The sequence below is a fragment of the Pararge aegeria genome, chromosome 8 (genome assembly GCF_905163445.1).
Source record: "Pararge aegeria chromosome 8, ilParAegt1.1, whole genome shotgun sequence".
NCBI lineage: Eukaryota > Metazoa > Arthropoda > Insecta > Lepidoptera > Nymphalidae > Pararge > Pararge aegeria.
This window is the reverse complement of record NC_053187.1, coordinates 7,319,762-7,334,264: the sequence shown is the minus strand read 5'-3', so window position 1 is coordinate 7,334,264 and position 14,503 is coordinate 7,319,762. Positions and strand designations below refer to the sequence as shown.

Genomic DNA, 14,503 nt, shown 5'->3' with positions numbered 1-14,503 from the left:
ACTTGATCGACCTTCGTAGACACCAGGTCCAATCAAAATTCTGAGAAATTGCCTCCCATAGTGTAAGTTGTCAAGTTAACGAACGTTATTTCCGAGTTCCGTTATTTGCCAAGTTTTGTACAGAGGTGTTAAATTTCGATGGTCTAGATTAAGGAAAACGCACATGTGACGTTTTTAACTCCATAAAGGCGTTCGCTTATCATAACGGCTCATCACCTACTCGGATGAAATTATAGCAACTTTATACCGTGACAAATACTTGTATATAGGGATTACGCGCGGTCCACTCATAGTTTCGCATACTTCTATAACAGTATTTTGGTACCTAATTTATGCTTTGCCCAATTTAGGATGATCTTTTGGCAGGTGCACGCAGCAGTGCAGTCATAAAAATTTTGTATTCTTTTCGGTGAAAAATAATGTCTGACTTCAGTGGTGGGTACCACCCACTTAGTGAATGCCACACATAAAGAAAAACTATAGACTATCGAAATCTTTTGTGACATAAATAAATCGAACATTAAATTATCTCCAAATATTATTTTTAGATTTAGTTAAAAAAACACTACATACTATTTAAACTTAAACTGTTTTACTTTTAAAATCATTACACAATATGATTATTGCCAGTAACATGTACATTTCCATCACATCCATCCTTTTATCAAAAAAGAAAAGTGATTTTAAATGTTTTGTATTATAAATTATAATCTGGCCATATACAGCGTTTACATGAAACTATCGATTCCAAGTTCTATGAAAAGAATCATTGAATAGGTTCACGATTATACAAAACTTCATCTGTGAGCTGTCAAAATTATAATTCTAAATTAGACAAAGCATAGTAGAGTATAAATAGTGGAAGGGCATAGATAATGTGTTCCACTAAAGGCTCTGTAAAGTTCTAGGACAGACTAACATCTCACTGTATAAAAATTATTGGAAGATATTTCTCATTTAGTGTTGTACTTAGCTTATTCTTTATTGCCTATGGTTACTAATACTTACTGGGTATGAAAACTATTTAGTAATAATTGGAGTTTTGTTAATTTGAGGTCCAAATCTTATAATTTTTGGCTTTCTCTTTATTTCAAGCTGTATACACGCACATGTTTTAATAATTTATTGAAGAGCGTAGGTACATTGAATGTTCGTTGATAGATACTATGTACAAGTAACTTGTTTACGATTGTTATGTATAAACATTTTTATTAAACCCTTTTCAATCAGACACTAGTTTTATTGCACTACAGCAATTGCCTGCCGATGCGGCCGTTCGTTTTGCCATTTTTTTTCAACTGAACAGTATAGAACATACAGAGGAATTAAATAAATAAAAGAATCTTAAAGTAGGTAATATTTATATTTAGTCTTATGCTATATCCATTTTGCTCAGTCTTAATATAAAGTCTAAAAGGTACATCTGCACTTTTATTTCTATTTGCTTATTTGTAACATAAAATCCTGGGACTCCTGCTTTTTCTAAAGTGTCTTGTTGGTCATTGACCTGTAAATTAAAAAAAAAATAAACTACATATTATACTACATAAACTTTAAAACCTTTCTCAGTAGATACACCTATTGGTATAAATTGCTTGATGATGTAAAATTTGCATGATCAGAATATTAGTTCCACAACATATTAATCAATTATAATAAGAATAAGAAACACAAGAAATGATATGGGTGCATTAGCAAAGCTGCATGTCAGTAATCATGTCGTGCATAATTTGAAATATTCTGTGCAAATTATAAGATTATCATCTTTTCAGATACTGGCCCACTACAGGGCACAGGTTCTCCTCCCACAATGAGAAAGGGGTAAGGCTGTATGTAGTTACCATACTGGCCCAATGCTGATTAGCTGACACACCTTTGAAAACATTATAGGGAACTTTCAAGCATGTAGGATTCCCCACAATGTTTTCCTTCAACATTAAAGCATTCAATATTATAATTGCTACACCATTAAGAATTATTTAGGTCGCACAGGCAGGTTGCAATATTACATACATGTTATTTTTGGTTTTTTTTGTCAATGCAGTTTACTCACTTTCTGATCTAACTGGATAACTAATTTCATATCAGTCTGCTTCAGTTCTTCCTTGTGTCTTCTTAGCAAAATATTTCTTTTAAGTTCTAGTTGCTCTGGAATTGGTGTTGTGTTAACCATTTCTTGTATTTCCACTAAATACATAAATAAAAAAATTTCACAACAATGTTTTACACAGCTAACAGTATGTAGTGTCTGTATATTATAATTTTCAGTTGTAATATTTACAGTATTTAGTAGTATTTAACAAATAAGTTAAATTCAATAAAACAAATTTCTGTGTTTGAGTTATTTATAGTTACATCTTTTATAGAAAACAATCATCCAACAGTAAATAGTCATTAATGGAACCATAATGTCTAATGGAAGAAGAAAAGTAACCCTTCTTAATGCCAACTTTTATTTCAAGATTTTATAACTAGAAAAACGATTGCCATATTTTTTAAATTGAGAACTGAGGCTGGCATTCTTATTGTAAATAGATATACACATATAGTCACAAATTAAAAAAGCACTCATTTGTGTTCTATTTATATCTATTAATTAATTATATAAATTAATTTAAAATTTTAAAACCTTACCAGCATGATTGTTTATTATTTGCAGTCTTTGTTGAAATAAGTGTTTTTCTGTTACATGTTGTATTTCCATTAATCCCTTCACTATTTCAAATACTGTGTCGTTCAAGAGACAATTTGCAAGTCCTGATAAAAGTTCAATGGGCACTCTCATTTGATATTTTCTATAAAACGGTAATATTATTAATTATTATGATTTTCTGTTCATATTAAACATACTATGTAAACTAAGCATAAGAAGTATAAGAAAATGTAAAAGTAAACAGATATGTTTGCTTACGGTGACAACTCACGGGCCATATCTTGCAGTTGTTCTAATAAAAAATAAAGTTTTCTCTGCAAGGATTCAGGTGTATGTTCAACTGCTTCCATTTTGTCTTTGGTAATTTAGAATATATAAAGGTGTATGTAGAATATATAAGCCGAATTTAAATTTCTCAAATACAGGTGACAAATTTAATCACTTGACTTCATCTGTCAGACTTCCGAAATTCTGACTTAGAAGTATGGAGGGTAGAGGTAAGAAGAGTCATCTTATATGGGAGAAAAGTTGAAAAAGTGTCCAGTGTATGCGCTAAATAACAGTTCAAAAATCCTCCACAATGGCGCTGGTGGATACACAGGGTATGGTATTGGACATGTCGTGAAATCAGCTGCTCGTATTATTATTTTGATTTTTATTATAATATTTGTATAAATTGTGTTAAAATCACTGTGATTTAATGTATTTTCTATGTGTTAGTCAAAGAAAAAAGTGTAACCTACACAGTGACCATATAAACCACGTAAATCGAAAATCCGTCTGACAGGAGGTTTCGTCCAACGGGAATTCAAAATCCAACGACTGTTATAAGCAAACGACGTACATTTTACGTCCATGGGATGTACCTGGGGAGTATTGCTTTCATTTTTCTTATGTTAATAACACTGCCATAACAATATCCTAGTTGATAACCAATTCCCTACTTCAAATTTTTGTTTTATTTTGCTATTCTCGTAACACTCACGAGAGACGTCCCTCCACACACTTAGACAGACTCATTCTCGCTTTACTTGACGGATTTGTGGAAGTATAGTTGAAGAATTAATTAAACTGTCTCAGACAAAAATACACAACAAAATAAACCTTATTTTACATGCAAAAAAAATATAGTCCATAGTCCTACCCTAGTGTACCTCTACCCTCCATACACTAGGGCATGGAGGGTAGAGGTAAGGAGAGTCATCTGTGTATATAAAAAAGTGTCGTCAAAATGTATTAAATTAGGATGGCGCCACATTTGCATCAGGGTAACTCTTAATAGAAGCGCCAAATATAAATATTGTTAGAGTAGGCTTGAAAAATAAACAAGGAAGTATGGAGATACAAGGAAGTAAGGTTATATTTACCACAATATTTTGTACAACGTAAGTTGTTGAAATTCTCAATAATTAACTACTTTAGTCGATAATAACATTAAATTTTTTAACTCTGCATACTTCAATTCATCTACGATTGCTACATTCATACCATACCCTGTGCATCCACCAGCGCCATTGTGGAGGATTTTTGAACTGTTATTTAGCGCAACAACTGGACACTTTTTCAACTTTTCTCCCATATAAGATGACTCTCCTTACCTCTACCCTCCATAGGTAGGACTTGGGATATTCTGAATATAGATAATCCACAAATATACTAAGGACGAAGAGTATATTATAAATATTTATGTATATTATGTTCATAAAAATATTCATCAGCAATCATAGTAACTATAACACAAGCTACGCTTACTTTGGGGCTAGATAACGATGTCTGTATTATCGTTGTATATTTATTTACTTAATTCATACAATATGGAGCGATATAGTTATCTTGATTTATCTTGAAGTTTATAGACGTCACAGTTTGGCTGCGTCGTCGATTCGTACGCAATGCGAGGGATCGCTCTAATAAAATCTTAGGTTCTTTATAAATTAATATCCATTTGTATTCTTTTTCATATTTATTCGTATTTTACTTATGATTTTGGATGAAAGAGAAACAAATATTCATCCATCCATCTATACTGTATTATTTAGGTTAATACTAGACGCATAGTACTAAATGCTCTGTGGTCAAGCGTCAAATGTTATTGTCAATATTTGTCACTGTCAGCAGCAAATTGAAAACCAAAACACAAAGTTGATCGAAAACAATTAATGTTTTTCCGAAAATTTATCCATTAAATACTAGATTAAAGCTCTCTCTACGTTTTAAAAGATCGATCACTTAATATTAAATCGTGTGGATATAAAATGTTAAAGTTCTACGTCTTGTTTGCAATATTTACTATTGATAGAGTCAAAGCAGATACTACAAATATCAATAATGATTTGCAGTCCAAGTTAATACAGTAAGTGTCCTGATGACAAAGGACACAGTTGATGTTGCTTTGAATGTTTTTAAACTTGTATATATTTTGCAGACAATACAATGGTGAAGGGTATTTATTTCCATACCCTTATCAGTGCATGGACATTTTGAAAGAATTTGCGGAGCATGCATCTAATTTTACACTATGTGCAATTTTAAACGCTCGGCCTATTACTCTTTGCGAGAAGTGTGTTGGGAATTATGTGAGCTTTCGTGATAAATACAAAGAGCTACTCGATACAGTTGTAAATGGGACATCCTGCAAAACAATATTCCTGTACCGTGACAGGTTAAATGCAGTGCAAGAGTATCACAACAATATTTTGAATGTTTGGGACATGGGCAATTGTAACGGTTGGTACCTTATTCTTAAGTTTATTGTAAAATATAGGATAGCAGAAAGTTATTGGCAGCGGATGGGTGACAGATAGATAGGCGTGGGGACATTCTGGAGTGGAGATTACTAATTGGTAAACGCAGTGTGGGACAACCAAACCAAAGGTGGCTGGATGAGAAAGGTAGAGTACCATATGTGGTGTCACTCTCTTGGAATGACCCATGTTCAGCAGTGCACTTGTAGGTTTTTCAAAAATATATTACTCACATGGTGAGGTTTAAAATAATCAAATCTGTAGAACCAAAACCATAAAATAGTGGCACTGACATAAGCAATTATAATAATTCTGTTCCTTTTTTTCCTATTTAAAAACACAATCAAAAAAAGGGGTTAATATTAATGTGTTACTGTATTATTGTGTATGTCTTTCAATTAATTTCAGAATGTTTTAACTGGACCATGGGAATCCCCTCACTTAAAAGTACCACAATAGATTTTCACAGAATGTCTAATGATACAATGAATTGTATCATCAAATATATGGTTCCTAACAGTAGTGAAGTTTGTAACAAATGTATGCAGTATTATGAACAACTGGATGATTTCTATAAAACTTTGAGTTCAGATTCAATTGGTGTTGATAGTGTTTGTATGGACATTGTAGATTCTGTGAGTAAAAGTTCTTGTAACAATTAATCAACAGAGCAAATGATTAGATAGAACCTTTGGATTAGATGGATTTTTTTTTTTACAGATGAATGCTACAAGGTCCATTTGGAGTAAAAGTCTCAGCTGTTGTAACCTGAGGAGGACACCTGAAATGATATTTTTGAGCTGTGCAGGCATTATTTCATTCTTGCCTATATTATATTACATTAGTTTGAGATATTGTGGACCAATTCGAGATTTACCAAATGTGTTAAAACGTAAGTATTTAGTATAATAATATATGAAGTTGATAAAATAAAATAATAGAAGTGATTCTTTAATTTGAGATATTTTATTTTCAGAATCAAGATTTAAACAGACAATCTTAAGAGGGCTTTCAATCGATAGTAGGAGTGACTAGAAAATAGAGATGTACCGACTAAAATTTTGGTCAACTAGTCAACGAGTAAATATATGATAGCCATTGGTAAGCTGGTGATGTCTAGTTATAATTTTTATTGGTATTGTAAAATATTCACCTCGACACTTACACACTCATCAATATTTAAAATAATCATCATTTGAACCTATTCTTTGTTTTCCAAGCATAATAGTAAAAATAAAATAGCTTCATTACAAAAAAGTCAGCTTAACAGATTGGTCGGTACATCTCTATTAGAAGTAGATAAATAATAATTCAATTATAAAATTGTTATATAATAAATTATATGAATAAAAATAAGAACTGTTATGTAATTTTATTGATCCGTTCCTTGAATGAAAATTTCATCTGTATTGTATTTGTTGTATCTTTCATATGAATTATGTTGAAGTAGATTGTTTAAATGCTATCATTTATCTATGTCTTGCTTTCTTATTGTTGCTCTTCTTAATGTTACTGTTATTGCTACTATTTGATAGTTTATGTTTTAATGAATTTGGTGTAGTATCTCCTTTGTTAATCAAACTCATTCCAATATCTTTGTCTTTAGGAGTGCCAGGTCGGCTGTCTAACCCCACTGCTGATAACATCTTGTTGTCACTTCCAAATGCTTTCTGCAGCACATTTGCTTGTGATGAAATTTTCTGAACAACATTTTGTTTAAGAAGTGCACTGCTAATACTTTTTTCAATACTTCCATTGGTGTGTTGCTTTCCTGAAGGTTTAGAGGCAATACTTTCTGTAGAACCATGTATTATTGTATGATTTAAGGTTCCCATGCCCATGCCCGTGCTCATTTGTGTATCTGAAGAGTCTTCATTAGTCTGTGATTCAGTTTCACTATGTCTCTCATCTGTAAATATTATATAAGTTACTCAGTGATAAACTAAAAATGGGTTTAACACACATTTTATAAGGGTTACTCCCTCCATAAATTATATGCACCCTAGGGTTCCCTGGACAAAGTGTAAGAATGGGGTACACTAAATATTTTGCAATTTATCCCCTCATAGACATTAGACCCAGAATCTCACATTCAGATACCTAATAATAACCCCACTGCACCAACATTTTTCTCATTCACATTTCTGGGCTCAATTCCAAAAATTGACCTGCACCCTGGACATCACATCCTTTCTAGAGCATCAAAGAAATGTTTTTGTGTGTTCTATTGTCTTTGTAATGGGAGTGCGATGAATAGTTGTTTGCATTTATCATCCCCCATCTCCGCCTTTACAGTATAATATTTGTTCTACAGCATAACTGTACAACAAATTTTATACCAAACGAAAGGATGCCCAGTACTATTCTACTTCTTCTTAGTAATGCCTTCTAACAATCATAACACTAAACTTACAGATCATTTCTACCAGACACTTGAAACAATATATAATTGTGTTTCTTCAAATGATTTGGGGTTGTTTAAACAAATTCCTCAAAATCTTGCAATACATTGATAGATCCTCTAGTGCTGTAGATGTCCATGTGATAATGACCGTTAAAAATAATTAATAATACTTACTCTTAGTTTCTGCTTGATCCACAAGACCACTTACAGCCTGAAATGAAACAACAAATAAAAAAAATTGACCCTGCTTTCCGAGTCCAAGGCACTGGGTTCGATTCCCACAACTGGAAAACGTTTGTGTGATGAACATAAGTGTTTTTCAGTGTTTGGGTGTTTATCTGGATATTATAAGTATTTATGCATATTATTCATAAAAATATCATCAGTCATCTTAATACCCATAACGCAAGCTACGCTTACTTTGGGGCTAGATGGTGATGTGTGTTGTCATAGTATATTTATTTATTTATTTATTAATATTATTTTATCTTACAGCCATGGATGTTATGGAAGACTTGGAGAATAAACGTTCGGCTTCTTTGAACTTTCTATTTCTTTTATCCGCTTTTGAATTGGTACTTTTGTTGGTTGTGAGGTATCTATCCCATCCACGAATGATATTTCCGTACAGCTGAGTATCCTCTAAATATGATCCTTCAAATGCATAGATTTGTCGTTCCAGATTAGCTAAGGTTTCCTGAAAATCCAAACCTTATCTAAGCATTATATTACAATGGCTTTTTAGTATATTCGGTTCTTACTACTACAACTGACTACTTACAGCGACCTCAGCCTTTTTCTTAACTAATTCAGCTAGGTCAGCCCTTGTATCTGCCACTGAAGTTTGTTTGGACGCCATATTGATCTTTTTAGCTTGCACGCTTTGGGTTTCGCTAGCAGGGCTTTGCGGTGAGACAACCATGTCTTTGCCTTATTTAGTACTTCCGAGTTAAACATCCATTCCTCCTCTACACTACTTAATGAATCTATTTATTTCAAAAAGAAATAAAAATTCAACCAATAGATCAAGAACTTAGCGAACTTAAAACCTTAAACCACAGAAATCGATCACACAAAACGTCAATTATTTTGACATAATAATTGACATCAGGCATTTTTTTTCTTTATTCTTTCCCATAGAGAAAAGGCAAAGGTATATCACCGTACAGGCATGTATCGAATTCAATCCTTTTTTTACCAGCTCCACCATTTGCATGTTTTTTGCACGGTTTTTTTTACAGGCTCGGGTTTCTCGTTTTAGTATTTAAAACCACTGCACCCTAATCTCAGATGCCACGTTGCGCTTATTTCCACGTCGGATTAGAAAAATAAATTCGTCCACTCTTGGCTCTTGAGTCTTGCTATTGTGTAAATATTTGGATATATTCTAACTCTTCGTTACCCTGTCCATGTGTTGTTATCCTCAAAGGGGTCACTCTCTGTAACTTGCCTTGAAATGCGATTAACACAGACTAACAATAAGAATTTGTTATTTACTACTTAATTATTTCAAAATTTGAATAGTCTTTATTTAGTAAATTTCTATTTTTAAATATCTTTTATTTCCATGTTCGTAGTCCGTAAATAAACATAAACATGTCCTTAACGTACATACCTCGTGTGACACAGGTAAGTTTATAAAACTGAGTAAGTTTATTTTACATAGACTAAGTGAAATAACTTATTTTATGTTTCAGCTGGATTCCATACAACTAGATAAGGAGTTAGAGGATTTATTAAAACAATTAGTTTGTCAGGCTACAAAGTACTTTGAGGTATTATTCTATTATTGTATTGAATTATGATAATATGATCCCCATTCTCAGTGGGCGCTTAAATTTAGGTTTTAATAATATGGTGCCATTGATGAAACACACCTACTTACTTTTCTTTTATTCTTATGTTTAAACTAATGACCAAGATCTTCATTGCGCCAGCATTAATCAGTCAATTGCGCTGTAATAATAATCAAGCCCCAAGTCAACTTTAGAATTGAATTTACAGCTGAAAAAGTGAATTAAGAAGTTACAATTTGATTATTGCCATTTTTTCCTTACTTCGGAGAGCATACAAAGCTGTCCGTCTTATTATCATATTAGCTATACCTTTGTAATAACTGCCTTGTTGGTCTAATGGTTAGCATATTTAACAAAATGGCATGGTCCTGGGTTTGAATCAGGGGTTGGGCCAAAACTTGTTAGGTATTGAGTTATTCTGTTAAAGAATTCTCAGTACCAGCTTGTGTTAACCCTCGTACCTCAGAAAGCAGATTAAGCCATTGTTCCAAGTTATTATCACTAGGTGGGCTTTAACAACTTTTGATAAAATTTGTTAAAGCCCACCAACCCATATTGGCGCAGCATTGTGGATTTATGCTCTGAATCCATCTCTTCTATAAGAGGAGACCTGTGCTCAGCTGTGGGATGATAACAGTCAGATCATAGTTGAATACCCCTCTCATCTGATTGAGAGCCTTCTTCGTCTTCTGTTCCTGGGCCTTTTCCATACTTGGTTGGTCTGGAACTGTCCATTTTCTGTATGGCCAAACTGGGAGCTTGTTGTGTGTCTTATCAAAATTAAGCTGATAGCATTAATTTAATTCTGTTTCTAGCCTGGGGTACTGCAACCAATTCTACCAGAGCTTGACCTGCTTATAAGGACATGGATTTTTAAAAACTCATTATGTGACAAATCTTGTACATTTGGCCAGCAAATGTTGTCATTGAAATATAAGACCCATAATTTTTCTAATAAAAAATTATATTGGTACTTCTTTTACACTATAGGCTTGAGGTACATAAGAGAAAGGGCAATGTACAGTTTCACTTCAAATTCAAATATACAAAACTGCTTTAATAAAATGGAGACCTTCCAGTTAGTATGGGAGATTATTAACTTCCTCCGTTTTATACAAAGTGGTAAACATCCAGCGCTAATAGATTTCATACTGGGTCTTGAATTGACAGCAGATAAGCTAACGCGAGAAGATCTTACAGATTTTTCTTGGACTCGAGAATTACTGTGGCATAATCTAATAGTAAGTAATGTATATGAAAATGAAAAGTTATGAGGTTTTGTAGTGTTCAATGAACCCCTAGTTTTTGTATCTGTAATAGTGGCTGTCAATCTGTCTTCTAGTAGAGGAATCAGAGTCTTGAGTGCCTACTTTAAAGCTGGAATATAGTTTTGGCTGTAATTTTGTTTATCATAGGCTACTCTATGTTTATAGTAGGGATGATTATTTTCCATATCTATCTCATTCATGGTGTGTGAACTTGTGATGATATTTCAAAAGGTTTGCAGTTGTTTGACAACCATTTTTCGAGTCACAGGTCCATTTGCCAAATATTAAGCTATACAAGTGGTACCTTATATTTTGTAAAAATCCCATCTTTTTGAAGTTAGGCATTAAAATCTCCTTGGTCTCCATAAAACCACCCTCAAGTGTGCTGTTTCGGGTAAAAATTCGAATGGCGTAATTTTATGTACTTATTATAAATTGTATCTGGACAAAGTGGAGGGAGATACCTAAAACAATAGAGTAAACATTCTATAATTTGGTGTATATTTATTATTTGGTGTATATTCTATAATTTGGTGTTTGAGTCTGGTCTAATTTTTTTTTAACTTCTGTTTCTAATTATTACAGGAGTTAATAGGTACTGTTTTATCACTAGTGAACATGTTTGGTTTAAGGCAAAGAATGTCTAGGATTTTAAAATACATGTGGTGGAGGAATCACACGGGTCCATTATCTAAATGTAGTCCTGCCACAATGACAATACACAGTACATGTGCATGTTGTTCAGAAAAGCCAATTTTGCCGCATACTATGGGATGTTCACACATATTTTGTTATTATTGCTTGATGGTAAGAATTGTTTACACTTCGAATATTTTTTTAGAAGCCTGATTATTGATTACGCTTAAGCTTAGCTTAGTTTAGCATAGGTGTTCAATAGAGAACCCAAGGTAGATTTTCATTTAATATTTGTTGTCTGTCGCGCATCAGGCGGATGCGGCGGATATAACGAGCTAAAGAGATATAGTTCGCTAAGTACACTATCTCATAGGTGGCGTGGAAACGTGTGCATATTATGACGATAACAACATTTATAACTTTTTGAATCGTTATATCTCAGAAACGGTGGCTTGTAGGAAAAAAAATATTGATACATTTTTTATAGATAATTTTATGATCTACAATTTCTGTCTTAGGTACTTTAATGATGAATCTTACCGGATAATTTTATGATCTACAATTTCTGTCTTAGGTACTTTAATGATGAATCTTACCGGATAATTTTATGATCTACAATTTCTGTCTTAGGTACTTTAATGATGAATCTTACCGTTTTGCATACACGGGAATGATGGGGAACTTTTAAATATTATTTATAAATTATTTAATAATTAATTTTACTGATTTTCAGCTTGTTGGAATTTTATTTACCTTCACTCTCATTTTTTGGGCTAGATTGACCTGACTATACTCTGAGTTAACAATCGGATGAGGGTTTTTCTTTTTTATTAAAGAAATTATCATGAATATGTAAACCACACCAAATTATAAAAAAATAAATATACTACGACAAAACACACAACGCTATCTAGCCCCAAAGTAAGTGTAGCTTATGTTATGGGTACTAAGATAACGGATGAATATAATACAGATAAACACCCAACCTGAAAAACATTCACGTTCATCACAAAATCATTTTCCGATTGTGGGAATCGAACCCACGGCCTTGGCCTCAGAAAGCAAGGTCGCTGCCCACTGCGCCATGCGGCCGTCAAATGTACGGTTTCATATAGCATAGGTTTTTTTACATTGCTTGGTCCCATGGTCCATAACGATGTTTTTTTTTTTCTTTTGCAGGCCAATAAGACTGCAGATCGGGATTTCGTATGTCCGAAGTGCTACTATAATGGAAAACATGTTACAAAATTTGTCATGACATAATTTATATTTTATATGTATAGTTATTTGTGCACATATAATTTAAGGGGTTACTTGTGATAATAAGATATTAAATTAAACAAATGTTCTAATTTTGCTCATTTTATTCTAATCATAAAAAGTTATTTTATTTATGCAGCAGGAATATAGAAATATATACAATATTTACATTAGGATTTTCCTGATCAGGGCTTAGTGATTTGTACCTTTGTATGGGTGCTTCAGACTTTTCGAGGACGAAATATATGAGAATGATTCAAAAGGATTATGAAATTGATGATCGGGGATAATAAGGATTCTGACAGGTCAGGTTCATGCGTTCCTTAGTCTGCCACCGGAACTGTCAGGCATGGTCGAATTATGGAAATCTGTGTATTGGTGTACTACACAGTGTAATCAGCATCAGCAAATCGAAAAGTTGTTCTAATAGTTTGTCGGGAACAAACAATCCCCTGATGGTGGCCAAGTATGTAAATGCTACACAAGCCAAATTTGAAGTGATATTAAGAAAAAAAAACTTAAAGTAAATAAATATTAATGAAAAAATAACATTATGAAATTGATGATTAATGAATGAAAGAGTATTTTTGCATATTATTTAAATTATGAAACAAATAATAGATATTAAATACAAAACTAAAACTACGTATCAACTAAGCGGCTAAATTTTATCTAAATATACCTAAGCTCTATGCACTAATTCTATGGCACAAAATTATATGGGGAATGTTTTTAGAGAACAAGGGATTTTTGTCCAAGGGACTGTTGCTAACCTGACATTTCAGGCAATACTGTCAAGTTGTTTAAGGTATCAGGGCCTTGTCAGGGCACAATGGTCAAATGACAGCGTAATTATGATATTTCCATTGACATCTTATTGGCCGATACTGAGCATTTTACTTTTGTCTTAAAGCATTCAATTTGCTCGATCAAGAGTATCTTAAATTCAGCCGATAAAAATGTAGATTTCTGCATGTTATCTACATTTTTCGCAATCGATTCACAGGAGATCGATGTGCGCAGAATGACAGCGACAATGTAGCAATCAAGCAAATGATTAAGCGTACTTTATAAGGTAAACTATTGGTTTAAATACGCAATTTGAGCGAGAGTAAGATAAATCCTCTCACATTGTACCTAGTAAACACATGATTTTCAATCGACCCTAAGGTTGCAAGAATCTCATGTCAAAACATGGTATTTATGAGCAACGTTTGCTATGCCAAAGAATTCCCCATGTGCCGTTTAAATAATAAAATAACTTTGAATTAAAAGCTTTAACAAAATGGATAGATCTAGTATAACTTTGACTTCTATCAACTCTGTATACTAATTTAAATCAAAGCAAATTGAACTAAATACCGCGTAGGTTATAGACAGATCGCCTACTTTCACATTGCAATTAGGTATTTATTTGACCGCTGGATTTTACTGATCTATTCAATTTTTATCTGACCCGAAAATATTTTGGTGGTTCAGTTAAACCATGACAAACTAACATAGTCGAGCTTTGAAAGTTATTCTTATGTTATGAGAAGTTACTCTTTACAATACTCTTTAATTTAAGAAGTAGTTACATACTATTTATTCTTACGTGATATGTTTTATCACGTAAGAATTAATTGCTGTGCCAAATTTGTAGGAGATCGCGTGCGATAAATTTTTAACAGATAAAGCGACTGGGCTAAAAAAATAAGGTCAAGGGATTTTATAAATTCCTAAATGAGCCGCGTGAGTAATGC

The 14,503-nt window shown here is 32.9% G+C and overlaps 4 protein-coding genes across 6 annotated transcripts; 2 read left to right on the top strand and 2 right to left on the bottom strand.

Moving 5' to 3' along the window:
* Positions 1 to 1,344: 1,344 nt before the first annotated feature.
* On the bottom strand, positions 1,345 to 3,136 carry LOC120625759 (gonadal protein gdl). Of its 2 annotated transcripts, none has more exons than XM_039892956.1 (4): positions 2,912 to 3,136; positions 2,635 to 2,795; positions 2,054 to 2,187; positions 1,345 to 1,507 (listed from the first exon to the last, which is right to left on the bottom strand). In XM_039892956.1, exons 1-4 carry the CDS (start codon positions 3,001 to 3,003, stop codon positions 1,373 to 1,375), a joined length of 522 nt encoding a protein of 173 aa, XP_039748890.1. In that variant the 5' UTR covers positions 3,004 to 3,136; the 3' UTR covers positions 1,345 to 1,372. The 2 variants fall into 2 exon arrangements, with proteins under 2 accessions (XP_039748890.1, XP_039748891.1); XM_039892957.1 differs by having other exon boundaries at positions 2,925 to 2,999.
* A 1,629-nt stretch (positions 3,137 to 4,765) lies between these two features.
* LOC120625668 (osteopetrosis-associated transmembrane protein 1) lies at positions 4,766 to 6,727 on the top strand. Its single transcript, XM_039892786.1, has 5 exons — positions 4,766 to 5,006; positions 5,079 to 5,380; positions 5,806 to 6,032; positions 6,118 to 6,289; positions 6,374 to 6,727. The coding sequence occupies exons 1-5, from the start codon at positions 4,909 to 4,911 to the stop codon at positions 6,430 to 6,432; spliced, it is 858 nt and encodes a 285-aa protein (XP_039748720.1). The 5' UTR covers positions 4,766 to 4,908; the 3' UTR covers positions 6,433 to 6,727.
* Positions 6,728 to 6,754: 27 nt separating this feature from the next.
* LOC120625670 (chromatin modification-related protein MEAF6) lies at positions 6,755 to 8,888 on the bottom strand. The gene is made up of 4 exons (XM_039892790.1): positions 8,583 to 8,888; positions 8,295 to 8,498; positions 7,976 to 8,012; positions 6,755 to 7,306 (listed from the first exon to the last, which is right to left on the bottom strand). Exons 1-4 carry the CDS (start codon positions 8,721 to 8,723, stop codon positions 6,867 to 6,869), a joined length of 822 nt encoding a protein of 273 aa, XP_039748724.1. The 5' UTR covers positions 8,724 to 8,888; the 3' UTR covers positions 6,755 to 6,866.
* Positions 8,889 to 9,137: 249 nt separating this feature from the next.
* Positions 9,138 to 12,854, top strand: LOC120625669 (peroxisome biogenesis factor 2). 2 transcript variants are annotated; one of them, XM_039892788.1, is made up of 5 exons: positions 9,138 to 9,430; positions 9,499 to 9,576; positions 10,413 to 10,838; positions 11,451 to 11,672; positions 12,235 to 12,376. In XM_039892788.1, exons 1-5 carry the CDS (start codon positions 9,398 to 9,400, stop codon positions 12,286 to 12,288), a joined length of 813 nt encoding a protein of 270 aa, XP_039748722.1. In that variant the 5' UTR covers positions 9,138 to 9,397; the 3' UTR covers positions 12,289 to 12,376. The 2 variants fall into 2 exon arrangements, with proteins under 2 accessions (XP_039748722.1, XP_039748721.1); XM_039892787.1 differs by lacking the exon at positions 12,235 to 12,376 and adding an exon at positions 12,681 to 12,854 and having other exon boundaries at positions 9,149 to 9,430.
* The last annotated feature ends 1,649 nt before the right edge of the window (positions 12,855 to 14,503 follow it).

Excerpts from the sequence above, each read along its gene's own strand:
- LOC120625670 (XM_039892790.1), bottom strand. The coding sequence starts at position 8,723 with ATGGTTGTCTCACCGCAAAGCCCTGCTAGCGAAACCCAAAGCGTGCAA. Across the intron at positions 8,013-8,294 it reads CTTCCATAACATCCATGGCT|GCTGTAAGTGGTCTTGTGGA; the intron begins GTAAGATAAAAT and ends GTTTCATTTCAG. Across the intron at positions 7,307-7,975 it reads GGATCAAGCAGAAACTAAGA|ATGAGAGACATAGTGAAACT; the intron begins GTAAGTATTATT and ends TAATATTTACAG.
- LOC120625759 (XM_039892956.1), bottom strand. The coding sequence starts at position 3,003 with ATGGAAGCAGTTGAACATACACCTGAATCCTTGCAGAGAAAACTTTAT. Across the intron at positions 2,796-2,911 it reads ATGGCCCGTGAGTTGTCACC|AAAATATCAAATGAGAGTGC; the intron begins GTAAGCAAACAT and ends ACCGTTTTATAG. Across the intron at positions 1,508-2,053 it reads TTATCCAGTTAGATCAGAAA|GTCAATGACCAACAAGACAC; the intron begins GTGAGTAAACTG and ends TTTAATTTACAG.
- LOC120625668 (XM_039892786.1), top strand. The coding sequence starts at position 4,909 with ATGTTAAAGTTCTACGTCTTGTTTGCAATATTTACTATTGATAGAGTC. Across the intron at positions 5,007-5,078 it reads TTGCAGTCCAAGTTAATACA|ACAATACAATGGTGAAGGGT; the intron begins GTAAGTGTCCTG and ends TATATTTTGCAG. Across the intron at positions 6,033-6,117 it reads GTATGGACATTGTAGATTCT|ATGAATGCTACAAGGTCCAT; the intron begins GTGAGTAAAAGT and ends TTTTTTTTACAG.
- LOC120625669 (XM_039892787.1), top strand. The coding sequence starts at position 9,398 with ATGTCCTTAACGTACATACCTCGTGTGACACAG. Across the intron at positions 9,431-9,498 it reads ACATACCTCGTGTGACACAG|CTGGATTCCATACAACTAGA; the intron begins GTAAGTTTATAA and ends TTTATGTTTCAG. Across the intron at positions 10,839-11,450 it reads TACTGTGGCATAATCTAATA|GAGTTAATAGGTACTGTTTT; the intron begins GTAAGTAATGTA and ends TAATTATTACAG.